General features: G+C 35.7%; 2 protein-coding genes across 2 annotated transcripts; both read left to right on the top strand.

Moving 5' to 3' along the window:
* The first annotated feature begins 82 nt into the window (after nucleotides 1-82).
* LOC127806553 (putative clathrin assembly protein At5g57200) lies at nucleotides 83-9,670 on the top strand. Its single transcript, XM_052343916.1, has 15 exons — nucleotides 83-436; nucleotides 566-635; nucleotides 1,192-1,289; nucleotides 1,491-1,629; nucleotides 1,778-1,905; nucleotides 1,996-2,088; nucleotides 2,226-2,276; nucleotides 6,064-6,129; nucleotides 6,207-6,272; nucleotides 6,432-6,512; nucleotides 6,600-6,680; nucleotides 8,015-8,191; nucleotides 8,280-8,355; nucleotides 8,702-8,820; nucleotides 9,098-9,670. The coding sequence occupies exons 1-15, from the start codon at nucleotides 347-349 to the stop codon at nucleotides 9,518-9,520; spliced, it is 1,758 nt and encodes a 585-aa protein (XP_052199876.1). The 5' UTR covers nucleotides 83-346; the 3' UTR covers nucleotides 9,521-9,670.
* Nucleotides 9,671-10,877: 1,207 nt separating this feature from the next.
* LOC127806720 (uncharacterized) lies at nucleotides 10,878-17,496 on the top strand. Its single transcript, XM_052344185.1, has 3 exons — nucleotides 10,878-11,603; nucleotides 16,383-16,514; nucleotides 17,196-17,496. Exons 1-2 carry the CDS (start codon nucleotides 11,126-11,128, stop codon nucleotides 16,481-16,483), a joined length of 579 nt encoding a protein of 192 aa, XP_052200145.1. The 5' UTR covers nucleotides 10,878-11,125; the 3' UTR covers nucleotides 16,484-16,514; nucleotides 17,196-17,496.
* Nucleotides 17,497-18,813: the final 1,317 nt, after the last annotated feature.

Below are 18,813 nucleotides of genomic sequence, written 5' to 3'. Positions count from 1 at the left end.
ATATTATATTTATGAAATGTTATTACATGAATATATGTTGTTGTAACGACTAAGTTGAAGACATTTCCCGCGAATCGGACCAAGAAGGAAGAGCAAGTCTCCACGCGTGAGGCCCATCTTTCTTCGACTGTCCAAAGGACCAAATCAGCTTCGCTCTGCAGCGAGTTTGCCATGTTTGTTGGATCTAGCCATTAACTAACCTCCGACAACTGCTAAACGTACTAAAGCAACTCTCCAGCCTTCCTTCCCTCCCTCCCTTGCATCCAAATCCAAATCCAAATCTTTCCGCCGCCGAAGAAACAACACATTTTCATCAACGTCATCATTTGCGTTTGTCTGAGGCCAAATGGGCACTTTCACCAGCTTCAGGAAAGCCTATGGCGCGCTCAAGGACTCCACCATGGTCGGCCTCGCAAAGGTCAACAGCGAATACAAGGTACCTGACCAGATACTTAAATCTGATTTTGGATTTTTTTTTTTTTTTGTTTTTTGTTCCCCCCAATTCGAATTCATCACCAATGTTGGGCGGCATTTGATTTGTGTTGGTTTTGGGTTTGGTGGGAAGGATTTGGATGTTGCGATTGTCAAGGCCACCAATCATGCCGAGAGTCCTCCCAAGGAACGACATCTTAGAAGTGAGTGCTTTGCTTTCTTTTGAATTTTGCTTAGGTTGAATGTAGGTTATTGTTATTCATTTTTCTTACCCTGCACATCAAACAAGATTAAGATGGTTCAATCATGTGAGAAAAGACGAAAGGGACTCTTGTGAGAGGGGAGTAGATGGAATGGAATAGGTAGAGAAAGGCAAAGAAAAACACTTAGGTATGGCATTAATTATAAGGGCCTTACAGAAGATAAAGTTCATACATAGACATGACCAGAGAGCTAAAATTCATGTAGCCAACCCCAAATAGTGGGATAAAAGCTTGGTGCACTGTAGTTGTTGTTGCTGAATTTTTCTTACCCAGTTATATGAACATAGTTGTTGTTTCACTTGGAAGATGCATTTCTATTTGTTTTCAGTCTGTCCATCAGCCTTCTAATTTTACCTTTTAAGGATATTAGCTCTGAATCCAACAATATATTTTTAATTAGTATTGAATTTATGCATTTTTTTTTCTTTTTACTAACTCTTCTCTTTCCCTTTGTTCTTTCCACCTTCTTCATTTGTGTTGCTTTCTTTCTGTGTAGTAATATTTTCTGCAACATCAGCTATGCGCCCACGAGCAGACGTAGCCTACTGCATTCATGCTCTTTCTAGGAGATTGGCTAAGACACATAGCTGGACTGTAAAGTCTTCCTCCTTACTTATGAGTCTCGACCTTATTTATTTGTTTACTTATTGTTGCTCTCAAATCACTTGTTCTGATGAGAAATTCCGAATATAGGATGTCCTAGTCCTACCTATCCTTCTGTTATTTTGTAATTGCATTTCAGTTAAGAACTAGTTCTTTGGGACCATGCTATCTTAATCAACTGATTGGCCACAGGTTGCTATAAAAACATTGATAGTTATCCATAGAACACTCAGAGAAGGCGATCCGACCTTTAGAGAGGAGTTTTTAAGCTACTCATACAGAGCACAAGTTCTCCAAGTATCTAATTTCAAGGATGATTCCAGCCTTCGTGGTAAAAGTTAATGTTAATGCCCAATGTCATGTTATAGGAGTTGACTTTTTATTCCTCTTCTTTTAATGAAAGGGAATTTGATGATTTGAACACTGATTTTTTGAAATAAAGAAACACTTATTGTCTAGATTGGAATTCAATCATGCAGCTGGGGATTGTTCTGCATGGGTCCGGGCATATGCACTCTTCTTACAGGAACGGCTTGAATGTTTTCGAATTTTGAAATATGACATTGCAGCAGAGCGTTTGACTAAAACCTCACGAGGAGCAACCAAGGTGTCCTTTTTTACCATTTAGGATGTGAGCTGACTTCGCTTTAAGTCTCTTAAATTTTCAAGGATGTTTGATTACTGCTGTAACATACAGGGGCATAGTAGAACCCGACTCTTGAATGGTGAAGAACTGCTAGAGCAGTTACCTGCATTGCAGCAGCTTTTGTTTCGCCTAACTGGTTGCCAGGTAATAATTGTTATAAATATCTGGTTTAATCTCTGTGCTTGCGGAGATGCTATGGGACACCTCTATAGTTTTGGCTTGTAATGCCTGTTGTTTTGTTAATTAGTAGCTCTTTGTTCATGGTATGCACATTTTCGCAGCCGGATGGAGCAGCTTACAGTAACTATCTCGTTCAATATGCTCTTGCACTGGTATGAATAATATGCTTCAGTTACTTTATGCAGAAATGGATTTAAGGTTGACATTTTTGAGGACTGGAATTCTATTCAAATTTTTGAACACCTATGGAAGGACATGAATCGTTGCATGTATATTTGAAAACAAGATTTCAATTATTTCCCTGATCACAGTTTAGTACTTTTCTGATATCTGTGATCTTTAGCTGCAAAGTAATAAGTTTTTTATTTCTACTGTTGAGTGTTGATAAAATTCCAAATGCCAAATTTAGATCGTAGTTTTGTTCCTGTAACATAATTTATCTTCCATTAATTTTGATGGCCTAATTTTCTCCCAATATGATCTGGAAGGTCATCTAAGAAGCACTGATAGAGTTTCAGCTAAGGATAAAATTATGAACACAAAATACAAGATCTAGAAAAGATAAGTATATGATAGGACTGCAACAAAAACAATATTTTTAGTAGCAATATTTATGAACATATAACCAAAAAGCATTAAAAATATAGAAAAAGTACCAGTGGTCTAATGCGAAGATACATTTTCATTCTTTCTTTTCTTTTTGGTACATATTCTTTCTTTCTTTCTCAAGATACCACACAATCCATGACAGTATTAATATTATCAAAACCTCCCACTAATCCAACATAAAAAATATCATTAAATCAAAACTATAATACATATACATTATTCAACTTACAATAGAAATTGGAATTGCGATTAGGTCCAACTAATGTTCTTTATTATTCCCTACCCAAAAATTTTACCTCAAACAATGTTATAAAAACTCCATTGTATCCTAGGCATGTTGTCCAATTCATGGACACATGTTCCCATTGTGTGTGCAACCCATGAGCATGGGTTGGACAAACATGCTCAATGCTTCTCTAGAGTTGTTGTCCCACCCCCCTCTATGGGTTGTGTGATCGACCATGAACCCTAAACCAAGACTTAAAGTTCAAGAAGCCTAAAAACTTGTTCATCTTATTCCAATGAAAATAAACAATATTCATAACAATAATCTACTAAAACCCTAAACCAAGACTTAAAGTTCAAGAAGCCTAAAAACTCGTTCATCTTATTCCAATGAAAATAAACAATATTCATAACAATAATCTACTAAAATCCTAATGATTTACATAACTGAAATAAATTGAAAATAACTGAAAATTAAAGTAGCCCAAATTGAGTCTATTGGTAATCCCTCGATCTAAGCCCACGTTTAGCCCCACTGATCTTACTCACTTGAAAAATAGAATAAGAGAGTGGTGATCTTAAAGCCCAATGAAGGTTACCTCGCATAATAGATCAATATCCAAAACAAATAATTTCATACTATTATTTCTAGATACAACAATAAATTTGTAGTTGTGGGAGAGTATCAATCTCAAGCTTCTAGTCTTCGAGAGACCTGCGAAAGAGGAAGCAGTTAGGGGTGCGGGGTGTCTCTCATGCAGGCCTTTCAATGTTTAAGTTAGTCTCCATAGAAGAGTGTAGGAAAACAAGAAGATTGTAGTCTGAGTAGAGTTTAGTCTTACCTCAATGAGAGGAATCACCTTTCATTTATAGAGGTCGAAGTTGACAGGTGGAGGAGCATCCACGTCTTTCAAATCATCTGTTATGGATTTCCAAACAAAGACATTGGAGGTGAGTTTAAGACATTCTTAGTCTTCGGAAAGGCTTCTGGGAGGGTCTCCTGAGGTACTCGGGAGAGGCCCCTAGGAGGCTTTGTTGGGGGTACCTAGGAGAGGCCTTCAAGTGAGTCTCTCGGGGACAATTATGTTAGGAAGGTCTTTCAGGCTTCCCTCTTTGGGCTTCTTCCTCTTGGGCCTATATTGGATTTGGGCCCACTTTCTTGGACACAACGCATACATATATATTAAAACATAATTTCAATTTCAAATATTCACCAATATTCCCCATGCTACATGTATCGCTCAATAATAAACATAAAACAACGCATGATGTAGCTATCAATTTTTCATGGTATAAATAAATCAACATCTCCACAAATATTTCAATGAGAATATAGTCTAGATTCATTAATGCAAGAAGGGGACTCGGTACTTTCCCAATTCTAGTCAATAACTAGCCTATACACCTAGTTCCTTAAGTCCAACAATTGTACAAGGTAACCTAGTACTCTTCCAAGATCTAGCCAAGTACCCCTTTCTTCTTGGATTTACCATCCACAAGGTATTCAAATACTCTTCCTAGATCTAATCGGTACCCTTTTTTTTTCTCAGAATGTACCAGTGTACTAAGTTTCACACCATTGGATTTCCATATGCCACATTCACAATTTCATACTTTTCAAAGTAATTTCACAATTCCACATTCTCAATTTAATTTGAAATCAACCATTCAAGTATATATCATGTTTCTCTAGTATATATCAACCATTCTAGTATATATACTTCAAAGTAATTTCACAACTCCATGTTCTCGATTTATTTGCAAATCAAAGAATTCATGTATATATCAAGCAACGGAATTCAGAATTTATATCATGCCAAAATATTTTTTTTTCCAATCAAGCATGGGAATAATTTTAAAAAAACTTATTATAGCAGATATAACCACTCACTTGACCCCTTTGTAGAGGAACCCACAATATAATCCACAAATATCAAGCTACTTTACTTCTCACTATTTCCCATTGCTCAAAGTTTAATGATTTAATTATCTTTTAAACTTGTATTTATAAGCTTCTTAGGGTTTACCCAATTCCTCTTTGGTTTTGGATTCAATTTCCACTTTTGTTTCTAATTCTTCAATTGATCATAATCTTTATCAAATCTTAAATAAGATAGTACATAGGTCTTTCTTCTAATTTATCCTCAAAATTTACATCCCCAATCCTAATCCCTTTTCAACAAAGAATTGGTTTGCCTCCAAACTTTAGATGAATAATTTCCTCTTTTACAAGGAATTGATTTGTTTCCAATTCCTTAATTAATCCTGATCCTTCTCAAATCATATTAAGATAATATCCCTATATGTTTCTAATTTATCTCTCAATTATCCCTTAGAGTCAATCCTAATCCCTCTCAAATTCTCGTCCAATAGTATATATATCATTATGATTTTTCCTTATTCATCCCAAACTTAGAAGTTTAATTCAAAATTCCAGCCCCAATTAAATTCCTCCACAACTATGGTAATCCCTCTTATCTCAATCTTGATTTAGAATCTGAACCCCATCCCAATTTATTTGAAACTATGATTAAATTAGCCTAATCTACAATGGCTTCAGAAATCCTATTTCCTCTTGGATTTATCTCCTTCTAAAAATTCGGATGTTACAACTTGTCCAAAGAAAAAATAACAATAAAAATTCTTGACACGCCATTTGGCATGTTTGATACCCATCCAACATCTCCAACAAATATTGGTCACCAATGCATATCAAACACAGGTAAAGCACCTAAATGAAATGTCTGTACTTCCTAGAAGGCTATAGCTCTAGCATGTTTTTAAGTGGTATTGCAGTCTGAAGACAGTATTTATCAAATTTATGCATCTGTTTCATGCAACACATAAATTCTTTGCTTGTCTTCCTGAACTGAAGCTATACCATCAAACCATTTAGATTTGAGATTCACTCCTGCAACACAAACACCTGAACATAACTTTAGAAAGTATTTAATCAATGCTTTCTTTCTTGAGGTCAATGTCAATTTTATCTTTTGTCTATTGATGAAAACCACTATGTCATGGAGATGGACCTCATAAGAACGTATTGATCTTTTATAGTCAACTTGGTAGAAACTTTTGAGATTCATATTGACAACCATGCAGGTACTGAAAGAAAGCTTCAAAATATATTGTGCCATTAACGATGGGATCATCAATCTAGTGGACTTGGTATGGTTGTACTTTTCCTCTTCCTGGTCTGTCTTTCCTGAACTGAGTACACTCTTAATTTCTTTACTTTTTTGCAGTTTTTTGACATGGCCAAGAATGATGCAGTTAAAGCTCTCAATATCTATAAAAGGGCTGGCCGACAGGTTTGCTATTATGCTTTAGGAAATTCTAGTTGCCATGCTGCAATATGTTTAGCTGTAACTCTGATCTTTCACCTAATGATAATGTTCCTGTGATATATACGCATCTAAGAGATTTTTCTTCTCCTTTGTTTTCTTCTATTTTTCTTCTTGTCCTTATAGGCTGAAATTCTTGCTGACTTTTATGAATATTGCAAAGGACTGGAACTTGCCAGACACTTCCAGTTTCCAATTCTGAAACAGGTTTTTTCCTCATATACGAAACTGAAAGGCTTTTGCCAGTGCTCATTCACCATTTTATATGCTAAGTTGTTTTCATGCATCTAACAGTCTCCTCCATCATTTCTTTCAACAATGGAAGAATACATAAAAGAAGCATCTCAGAATGGCTCTGTTTCCAATAACCGATTGGTGAGACAGTTATCCATTTTTTCTAGATTTTTCCATGATAATAACGGCATATTTATATGGCTAATGTATCTATTATCAAACATAAAGAAGTGTAGATGTATGTGAATATGTATATTATGCTGACATCTACTTTCTTAGCCCTGTGATAACAGCCCCAGATAACGGAATAAAGCTTGTTGTTGTCGTATTTGTCATGTAATAAACATTTTTCAGTAACATTTTTATCTTGTCTCCTCACCTAGTAGGATTAAGTCCTATGATTGTTCTTGTTGAATTATTACCTTTTCTTTTAGAATTTGTTTTCCAAAACCTTAGTCTATCTTATTTATTACTTTTTGACTTTTATTTCCAAAACAATATGTAAGCAAAATCACTAGGATCCACATTTTGAAATATAAATAAATCTCCAAGATATTTATGTTTTCTGGTAAATAGGATTGCACAAGAGGTATAATCTGATTAAGATCATTGGCATGCCATTTTTCATTTTCTCCATTAGCATGCCTTGTTTTTATCTCAACTTGAATCTGTTATTGGCATATTAGATTTGTCATTCTTCTATTACTTTACGCCAAACTAGCTCGCCTATTCTGTGACCCAGCCAAACCTTCAATTATTCTCTTGCAGAACTTTTCAAAAGGTATATTTGACATCCTGTTATCTATTGGTTATTACTGAATTTGTGAGCCCCAGTTAGAAGTCAAGATGTCTAGAATTCTTTCCGATCATCTGAGTGAAAGTTCCCCTGCCCAAGATGGTGACGGCCCTGGTTTACATATCATAATTTTGACTCAGGCTGTTACTGATTTTAATTCTTTTGGATGTACGGTTTAGAGTAGGCATTATTTTTAAAAAAATATTCATTATTATCATTAATATTATTTTCGTTATTTGTATTTTGCAACCTTATGTTAAACAGCTGACCAGTAAGCTCTACATTTCTGCATAAATGACATACTACTGGTTTATGGCATGGTAACATGCCATTTCTATGGTTAGTTTTTGATGTTTACTTCTTGTCCTACCTAGAAGCTATCTAGTTTCTTAACCTGATATGGCTGAAATCAGTAGCGTGACCTTCAAAAATTATAAATTTTTCATTCTTCTTTAATCTTAGTAGATAAGAAATCGACTTTTGTTACATCTTTCAATTACTACCAGATTTTTTGCCGTCAGTTGCTCTTCTTTTCTGGCAAATCTCTTGAACATGCATGTGCAGTTCAGTAACTTACAGAACTGGGTTGACCATCTGCCAAAGTTACAGCTGAATAAAATGATGGCCCGGGCATTGTGTCTGTATTTTGATTTTGGCGGATTCTGTTATGATGATCTAGGGTTACCGGGAGACCAGACAAGAACTAGAGCAGCCTGCAGAATCTGCCCCTCAAGATTGCAAAAACCAAATTGAAGAAATTGAAGATAAACCAATCATAGATACAAAAGAGGAACCTGAGCCTAAGAAGGAGGAAGCTCCACCACTAATATCAGCTGAAGAAACTGGAGATCTGCTAGTAAGTTTGAAATTACTAATTAATCTTCTCTAAGTAAGGATTGGATGTTCTGATCTGTGCATATCATTCTTTCACATTCCGAGTGCAGGGTGTGAATGATGTAAATCCAAAAGGTGATGAACTCGGAGAAAGTAATGCACTGGCTCTTGCCATAGTTCCACCTAGTAAGTTGCACTGCATTTCATTGCCAAGGAAGTTTTGGAGCATGTTTTCACTGGGTAGTATGTTGCTGAGTATGACCTTAGATGGGTTTTAATATCAATTTCTGTGCTTAAGGAATCAGAGCTCTTTATCGTTATGATTCACCTGTGTATGGTTGTTTCTTCTCTCTTTTTGAGCATATAGAAGAGGTGGTCCTTCCTAAAAAAGCAATCACCCGTGTTTTGGTTAAAATTATTTGACAAATGAAGCTCTTTCAATACAATTTCATCTCTTCAAATACCTACTCATCACTTTGACTGTTTTGTTATTCAAAGAATGATGCAGATTTGTTCTGATGATGTTATTTAGGTAACGATCCTCCATCAACCAATCGAGAACTGACTGAAATTGGGAAGACTTCAGGATGGGAATTAGCACTGGTCACCATGCCAAGCAACAAAAATATCCAACTGTCTGACAGCAAATTGGTCTGTTATAACTGCACCATTTGGAAAATACTGCATATTATTCTTTGTGTTTTCGATAATGGCCATTTATGAACGCAAAACTCTAATAACTACATTGCTGGCTATATTTCAAAAGGAAGTGAATCTTCTTTGTTCAGAATTGAGGAACAACAATATCAACAAGAGATGTGAATCTTTCCTAAACAAGCAACCAAATTGCTGTAGTCATTGATCATGCAACTATATGTAGAAAAACACTGAATTTTATTTGACAAGGGCATTGGTGTTCTTTTGTCAGGCTGGTGGATTTGACAAGCTACTGCTCGATAGCTTATATGAAGATGACACTGCCAGGAGACAGATTCAGTTGCATAATGCAGGCTACAGCACAGGCAAAAGATACGAAATGACTGCAGAAAACCCATTTGATCGACGTGATTCATTCATAATGTCCAACCCGATGCTACCTCAGAACAACATGCAGATGGCTGCGATGGCTCAGCAGCAACAGCAGCACGAACAGCATCATCCAATGCTGCAACAACAATATCTACAGCATCAACAAAGCATGGCGATGATGGCCAGCCCCCATCAGTATTTGCCTCAGTATCCACAGCAACAGTTTCCATTCATGACCATGGGTCCTTCTAATCCCTTTGGAGATCCCTTTAACTATCCACAGAATGCTACCCCACAGCATGGAAATCATACTTTACTTTAGCGTCATATAATTTTTTCTGTTGTTTTTCCTTCCCCAAATTCTTTCATTTTTTTGACTACATGGTTAATTCTTTGGAGTAGGTGGATTCTCTTGCTCTGTGCAGTTTAAAAGCTCATTCTTTTGTACTTGGAGGATTAGTGATACTGGTGTTAGAGTATTTGTAATTCCAGCTTATAGATTTCTCTTCCTCGGTTGCTCTCAATCTAACTCGACATAATCAGCATGATACTTGTGAATATAGGGTTGCTAGTGACTTTACGGTAATGTTTGTTAATCAAGATATGGGGTAAAAAATGTCAGATATGAGAAGCATTCTAGATGTTTGTCATTTCCAACGTATTTGTTAAACTTATATAGTGATTCTTAAAAAAGAAGTCACATGATTTCTTATCTTGATTTTTAAAAAAATTAACAAACAATTTGATAAAAAAAATTAAAATGTTTCTCACCCTTATCTTGATTATTCCATATTTTGATCCAAAAAGCATTCTACTGTTCAAACTTGTAACCTTTCAACCAAAATATTAGCAATACTATAAACATTATAAATTATTAATATTAGTAATTATGATGTTATAAATACTAAGAGCAAAAATATATACAATTTCACATTATCAAAGAGGTTTTCAAAATAAAAAGAAAATGATAGAATTTATGAATGTGGATTAAGGTATAGGAATATTTTTATTTTTTGTTTATCGGCCTCTCAATTCCAAATATAACATATTAAATTTGCCTTTAACATATCATGTATAAATATATATACAAATGTCATTAGATTGGCAAGATTAAATATTTTAAATTTTTTTTAATGATATCTATATCGAAGATGTTAAGATGATTTATTTTAGAAAAAAATATATAATCAAACTAGCAATTTTAAGTTACTAAATAAAAATAAAACAAGATATATAATATAAAATTGAAAGTACTCATAAAAAAATAATTAAAAGTCAAACTTTGTGGTTCAGCTTACAACAAATATGTCTATTCACGTAAGACTATGGAACAAGTGGATAGGTTTTAGAGATCGTGAAATAGATTCGGGTCGAAAACTGTTTGTGATCGAAAAATTTTATGAGTTTTCAACATTATAAAAAAGAAAAATCTAAAATATTGACGGTTTGTGAAATTTATATCATAACAAATATTTCTTATATATCAAGAATTGCATCTTAACTTACACACACATATAAATGATTAAAATACTTTTTATATATTGCATTAAGATGAAACGATAGGACACATAACTAAAATACTGCTCACGAAAGACTTTAAAGTGGAACGGTGTATTTTGATAATGTGTTTATAGCCCAAAATATGGTCATCACTTTCATAAACAATAACCAAACAGCCACCACCGCTACATAGCTCTGCAGCCAAACAGTGGCCTAAACCAAAGCAAATCGTTTCTTCTTCCCAATCAGAAATTATATTATCAGACAGTAGAACAACGCAACGCGTTTATTTCATCATCGCGTCACGGCGTCACCGCCAGATCCGCCACATCTCGTCTTCTTCGTCGACTCTCTCTCGATCAATCGATTTCCTCTCTTCTGTCTTTTTTTTTTTTTTTTTTCTTTCTGTCTGAAGAATTGCTGTGTGATGATGATTGGGCGAGTGCTCTCACAAACCCTAAGACTAAGTATGGCCTCGTCGCCATCGCTAAATCCGACAGTCATCCTCTACGCTAGTGGTAAATCGGCGTCACTATCCTCTTCATTGGTTTTGTCGCATCGCATCCTGAGCCAGCGGAACCGGTCGAACCAGTCCGGGAAGGCGCAGCTAGTGGAGGTGGACCTGGATTCGACCGACAGCCCCGCCGGCGGAGAAGTGGAGGTGGTGAGCGTTCGGAAGCTGGAGGAAGTCATCCACAACATTATCGTCCGCCGATCCGCCCCTGACTGGCTTCCCTTCCTCCCTGGCTCCTCCTACTGGGTTCCCCCACGCCCCCGGCGCGGGGCTCCTTCCGGCGGTGTCGTTGAAGTTGTGGGGAAGTACTTGACCAAGCCCTTGTCGGACGAGGAGAGGAGGGCTTTCTCGTCCCTCCGAGGTTGGCCCTCCTCGGCTTATTTCATTGAAGGTAACAGAAAAAATACAAAATGTGCTCTCCCGAATACCTTTCTGTTTGGTTTCTGAGAAAATTGTGAAACTAAAAGTGAAACAGGAAAGTTAAGGAAATTGATCATTCATGTGTTTGATTACAGTTTTATCCCTATCTCGTTCTCTTGTTTAGGATGGATCGTGTGGGTATGCATTAATTTCCTATGCACTGACGAGATGTATGGTATTGGGGTGGAAAGAATTTAAATTGCTGCCCCGCTCTCGTGGGATTTTAGCTCAAGGGCCAGATTGGCAGAATTGGTTTATTACTTAGGTTTGATATGCGGGAATTGTCTATATCCGAGTGACCCCTGTTTAATTTCCATAAAGTTAAAAGGAAAGTTAATTGGTGTATTGAGTCCTGATGATCACCATCTGATTTTTAGAACTCACATAGATTATGGGGCGAGGTATCTTGTCTTTCTTTCTCTCTCCCTTTGTTTCTTTTTGCTTACCAAATGAAGTATATGACTACATTTGCTAATTTATGGATCCCTAAACTCCACCTAGTTGTTGATTTCCTTATGCTTAAAAACTAGGTAACTGCTGCTCATTTCATATTGAAGCATTGGATATGGTTTCCGTTTTGAGCAACGAACTCCCTATTTACTTTTGTTTGATGTAACCTTTTATTCAGCTGTGGATGATTAAATAATATGATTTTCCCTTCTTGAGTCTCTCTCTCTCTGCTTTTTCTTCTTAATCTCTTATCTTCCTACGATCCCACATCACATGGATTAAGTTAAAAGTTAATTTCAATTTATTACCCATAATAATTATTAAAAAATATTTTTTGGCCACTGTTCTCAGTTTTTGCTTACATCGCCACTCTAGTGTATTTACTTATCATGTTTTGATTCTTTAAAGATTTCTCAAGTGGTGGTGTCACATTTATAATTTTTTGAAGGCAAAAACTAATTTCCAATTATAATTACTCATGATGGATTATTGAAAATATTTTTTCGTCTGCAATTGCTACATTTTTTTGTTACCTCTTCATGCTAAGACGCTGCAATTTGGTTCTTGAAAGATTTCCCTATTGGTGCCCAAGTTGCTCTTGAGTGGTGCACTCCACTCCAATGTGAAAAGTAAGGCACTCATTATGTTTGTTTGTTTTTTTTTTTTTATTAATGTTTGAAGGGTGTTTGAACAAATTGATGCATCACGTTTATTTATTTAGAATTTTATTGCATAACACAGAAGGTTGGATAGTAAAGTGCCAACATTTACAGAAGTGAGCGTAATAGAGTTGAGGATGTTAAGAACAATCTGTGTCTATTCATAGAAATGAGGTTATTCATAAGAAGATTGGGGGATGCCTATTGAAAATAGGATATGTAAGACACAATTAAGATGGATTGGTCATGTGAGAAGACCAATAGAGACTCCTGCAAGGAGAGTGGATAAAATAGAACAAGAATTTAACGAAAAAGGTAGAGGAGACCAAGAAACTTGGTCAGAGACTCTTAAATATGATATGTGTTACAAGTATATAGCAAAAAAAAGTAGAGAAAGGCCATGAAAAGATTGGTGGGAGACTCTTAGGTTATAAGAGCCTTATAGAAGATAAACCCATAGATAAAAATAATTGATGAGGTAGAATTCATGCAGTTGACCCTATCTAGTGGGATTAAGGCTTGATAGGTTGTCTTTGTTTTCTAAAGGGTGTTTGAAAAACTGATATGTCTTTTAGTAGCCATGTCTAAAAGTCATTTGAAAGTCATCCAGAGTACATTTGAATAGTCATGAACTCCAAAAGCCAGTGTCCAAAGGGCATCCAAAGACTATTCAAATGCCAAGCTCTCAAACTCTTACTTCACTATTTTGAGAAATGACCATTTTACTATTTTTTTTTAACTTTAGTGTTTTGAGAAATGACATTTGTTACCACTCATGACCACTTTTTGTTCTTTAAGGATAGAAATGTAAGTGAAAGTAGTTTTAGCTGCTGCCTGTTCCATTTCTGCTTTTACCACAAAAGAAAATTGACGTGTCTGTTTGGCTGTGCCTTGAGATGGATCAAAAAGCACTTTCAAATAAGTAAAAATGCTTTCCTATGTCTTTAATGGTGTTTGTCCAAGATAAGAAATTGCTTTTGACTTTTGTTTACAGCAGAATATATTCTTCTGCCATGGAGGAAACACAAGAAATTGGAGTTTCTCCTAAAAGCACTTTTTTACATAAGCAATTCACTCACAACAAAGCCAAACAGGCCCTGAACAAAATAAAGAGTTATTTTAATGATTGAAGTATGATCTTGCAGATGACTGTCTTGCTACATTTTGGATCTTCTCAACTCGTGTACTATTTTATCATTTGCTTGGGATGTTTACAAGGATTGGAGGCACACACCTTGCCCAGCCTAAAATATGGCTTCTGCTGGAATAGAATTTTATTGTAATTAGCATCATGTGTGAACTTTGCTTGGAAAGTGGATGGCCATTTTTTACATAATACAAATAATTGGACATGAAATTTGTTGAGTAGTTTGATTGAGTTCGACACCTGTGCAATGTGATGTTCACTTGATATGGTTATTGCAGTTTCCTCCTTATGTTTCCTTGCATAACATTGGGAGTTCAGCTATTGAGTGCCAGTGATGGAAAATATAGAAGAAACGAGGATGTTTGCTAAGAATTAATACTCTTATTTTGATTTAGACCTTGAGATAAGCCAGTGAAAATTATTAAACTGCTTGCAAGAACAAAGCATGAGTTGTCAAAGTGTTTGGGGGTGCTTGTATTCTGTGGGATGTTCAATGCCTTCTAATATTTGTTGGGTTCTTGAAGGAAAAACATTTGTTTCATGGAATCTTGAACTCACTAAACACATTCAGACATAGGTGCCATGGTGTATGCTATTTGCAGATGACATAGTGTTGGTGGATGAAACAAAAGAGGGAGTGAACACTAAGCTTGAGTTGTGGAGAAACAATTTAGAATCTAACGGATTTAAATTAAGTAGAAGGAAAACATAATATATGGAATGTAAATTTAGTAAGAATGCAAAAGTGGAGGATATTATAATAAAATTGGAAGACCAAATCATACAAAGAAAAACCATTTTCGATATTTGGGATCAGTGATTCAAAAAGATGGAGAAATTCACGAGGATGTCACACATAGAATTAAGGTAAGTTGGCTAAAATGAAGAAATGCATCGGGGGTGTTTTGTGATGGTAAAATTTCATTAAAACTAGAAGGAAAATTCTATAGGATAGTTATAAGACCAGTTTTGTTGTATGACTCAGAATGTTGGGCAGTCAAATACCAACATGAACAAAAGTTGAGCGTAGTGGAAATGAGAATGCTAAGATGGATGTGCAATCATACAAGAAAAAATAAAAATAGAAATGAGATTATTCGTAATAAGGTAGAAGTAGTGCCAATCGAGGAGAAGATGAGAGAGATTAGATTAAGATGGTTTGGTCATTTGAGAAGAAGACCAAGAGACGTTCTTGTGAGGAGAGTTGATGAAATGGAACAATTAGTCAAAAAAAGAGGTAAAGGCAGACTTAAGAAGACTTTGTGAGAGATATTAAAGTTTGGTATGAAATGTATGAGCCTAAATGAAGATATGACAAAAGACATAAATACATGGAAGTCTAGAATTCATGTAGCTGATCCCACATAATGGGATAAAGGCTAGATATGTTGTTGTTGTTTTAATTTTTAAATTTGTTTGTTGAATTAGAATCTTGGGCTTGTACTCATTCTAGAGGCTTAAAACTGTATGCATGACTATATAACAATATGAATACTTGATATATGTTTATTATGGTCACTCAAAAATATTCATTTATACTCTGGACACTAAACAGCACTTGTATTAATGGATCTATAAAATTGTTTATTGTATATTAGAAGGATTTATGATAGTACATGAGCATTTGGGCATTGAAGTCATAAGTGAAGAAATTTGCTCTTCCTCTTTTTTCTGCTTTTGGTTCTCCTTTATATTTCTGACAACAATTTTTGGTTGGTGCTTTGAATTGGAGGACATCTATATGAAGGATCAGGAAGTCTGAAAACCCTTGAGAGAGATGCAAACAAATAATATAAATTTTTTCTCATAAAAAGAATGGAAAGCTTTGACAGCTGAAATGTCTTTTTCCGAACATGTTGAATACTTGTGCTCATAGTTGTCAAAGGGGTGCCTGAGGCACTCCTAGGTTCAAGGCTTGGCTGAGGGGGCCTTGCTCTATGAGGCATGCACCTAAGCGCTAAGGTGTGCCTCACCCTAAGGCGCAAGGTGCATGTCTTTTGCTCTTGTGTAATCTTTTTGTTGTTTTTTGATGGACTTGTTAAAATCTAACCAGTAGTAATCAGAAAAAATTAACAGAAATTTGATAAAACAATAAAACACCCCATTATTTAGTTAAATAGTGCTGGTTATTTGTTATTTATGAGTTTATAAGTTTGCGTTTACCTTTTTGTAGGTATATATTGAAAATAATGATGTATAAGTATTCTTATACAGATTTTTTAAATGTGTGCCTTATATCCAAAAGGCTCGCACCTTGCGCCTTGTGCCTAGGCTCCAAGCACTTTGGCACCTCAGTGCACATTGAACCTTTGACAATTATGCTCATGCTGAAAGGGACATACAATCAAGCTGTTGTAGGACCCGCCTTGAATGATTGGAAGAAATACTAGCTTTGAAAGCAACTATGTGAAGCTAAAACCAAATTGATTATGGCAGCAAGAAAAATTGTTAATTTTTTTTATGGATATTACATAATTATTTGTGTCAACTACAGGTAGTGCACCCATGCATCCAGTTCCCATGGAGTTGAAGGTGGAGGTGAAGATTCAGAACAACTTGGATAATGCATCTGAATCTGATGATGAGGAAGGTTAAGGGGCATCTCTTCGTGGAACTGCTTCATAGGGTGAGTGACAGAGTGAGCTTCTTAGCAGCATGTGCAGCTCTTTTGAACCTTAAACTTATGTGTGGTGCTAACATTCCAAGTGATGGGGCTCAACCTTTTTGTTTGCTAGAGTTTAGGGCCTTGGTTGATGGGTCTGGGTTTTCTGTTTATGGGCATATCTTAATTATGTTAGCCTATGATATTAGTATTATTGTACTTTCTAGTGTTGCTCCACCCTATGTTATGATATCTTACATATCTATGGCCCTGGCTGACAATTATCAAAAAGATTTTATGGCACATGTTGCAGTACTCTCGATTGACTAGTTTTGCTTTTTTTTTTTTTTTTTTTTATTTTTTTGCTATGCCTTTTTCACACTTGTGCATGTATGGAAGCTACAAACTTCTTACAAAGTAAATATCACTGTATTTGTATTAGGGAACTTCTGAAACCAAAATAAAGATTAAAATGTATTCTTTTTTATCTTACCAAACAACAAAAAAAATGACATTCCAAGCTTCTATCCTATTATGTGGGATTGGTTACATAATTCTAGCTTTCCATTCCTCTCTTATCTTCTGTCTTACCGTACCAAGGAAAAGGAAAAAGGTGTGCTTTCTTATTTGGCCCCAGGTGCAGTAGTAACTAGTGGCAACATATACTGTATTATCTTTTTAACTGTTGGTCATTGGAATCTGCAGGCTTGCTCACCTTTGTACATACCTGAACCAAAAAATTCCCAAAAGCGGAGTGCTGTGTTAGAAAAAGGATGCGAGCTAATGGATGTTTGTACAGATGGAAGCTTATGAAATGCTGCAAGGGTGGTAGCTTCCTCTCTTCTGCTGCGGCGCTGCCTGACTTCACCAGCTCGACCATAAAGCGTAGTACATCTTTTGTTTTTATGTAAAGCGTTTTAGGCTTTACAAGTTGTTAACATCGTGCCATATATGTTGGATGGATCTGATAATTTTCTTCAATTTATCATGATTGTGATTATATTTTTTTCGAGGTTTCTCCTTGCTTTCAATCCTAGATAGATGGTATAAATACCTTAGATAATGAGACACCGTTTCAACTGATATCCCTAGTTTGTCGAGATAGAAGGAATTTGACATAGCTAACGTTTTAGATACTAAAACAATCATATTCTGTTGAGCCATGCCAGCTAGCTAGTCTTTGCTGTGAGATGTTTGCTTTATTTCTCAATGTATCCTTTTTTTCCGGATTGCCGTGGAAGTTGAAAGCAAGAATCCATGCTAGCTGTTGCATTTGGATATTCAAATTTCACACTTTTACTAACACTTTGTGTTAATGTCTTGTACATACGAAACACAGTGCAAATATCAATATGAGTTGTGCTGTTTGTACAGAAAGAGTTTTACAGAAATCTTACAGAAAGAGATATATCGCAAGAATTTGGCGGTATATCGGATATAAATTGAAGTAACAAAATCACGATATATTGATGATAAATTGAATTAAATGAAAAGAGGGAAACAGAGAGAGGGAAACCCTTTCCTCTTTCCAAACCCCTCATCTCTCAATCGAGCCACCATTCAAGTTGCTTCCTTCACAACTCTTTCACCAACAACAGGAGGTACTATCGTTCTTCTCTTGACATCGCCATAGCCATCGTTTTCAAGCTTCCCGTGAAAGATTCGTCACTGTAGAAGCAATAGTTGTCTCCATCACTGACCTCTCCCTCTCCCTCTCCCTCTCCGTCTCTCTGTGAAAGAGTCGTCATAGCCACCGTCTTCAAGCTCCCCTTGAAAAAGAGTCGTCATTGGTGCTTGATGATTCAGATCTATGTAACTCAAATCATTGCTTATGGGAGCGCAATAGGGAGATTAAATCCAGACACCAATGACCCAGTTTCTTCTTTCCTTGTTAATTATATTTATGAAGAATTTTTTTGTAAATTTTTTCTTATTAATTAAACAAAAAGGTAATTAAGGTTGTGTTTCCACTTTCATCAACATTTTGCTCCGCTCGTGAGATTATATTATACTAAAAATTGAAAGAAAATCGCAGGCTCCAACAATACTCATTCTTGCTGTTATTTTTCCTTATTTTGCAAAAAATTATTTCCATAAATTTTTCATGGTTGACTTTTTGTGGGTCTCCTTGGAAAGTTTGTGTACCCTTTTAAAGGCAAAATTGATATCTTTTTCTTATAATCGATGCACTATAGCAGAACAAAACCAAATTAAGTAATTTCACAATAATTTGTTCTTTTGGGTGGTTGATTCAGTGAGTTTCGTCTTTAATGGGCTTCAATGGATCAATTGGTCTATGATTGAGCGACGGTGTTTGTGAGAT

Source organism: Diospyros lotus, chromosome 7 (genome assembly GCF_014633365.1).
Source record: "Diospyros lotus cultivar Yz01 chromosome 7, ASM1463336v1, whole genome shotgun sequence".
In the NCBI taxonomy this organism is placed as follows: Eukaryota; Viridiplantae; Streptophyta; class Magnoliopsida; order Ericales; family Ebenaceae; genus Diospyros; species Diospyros lotus.
This window is presented reverse-complemented; position numbering and strand designations above follow the sequence as displayed.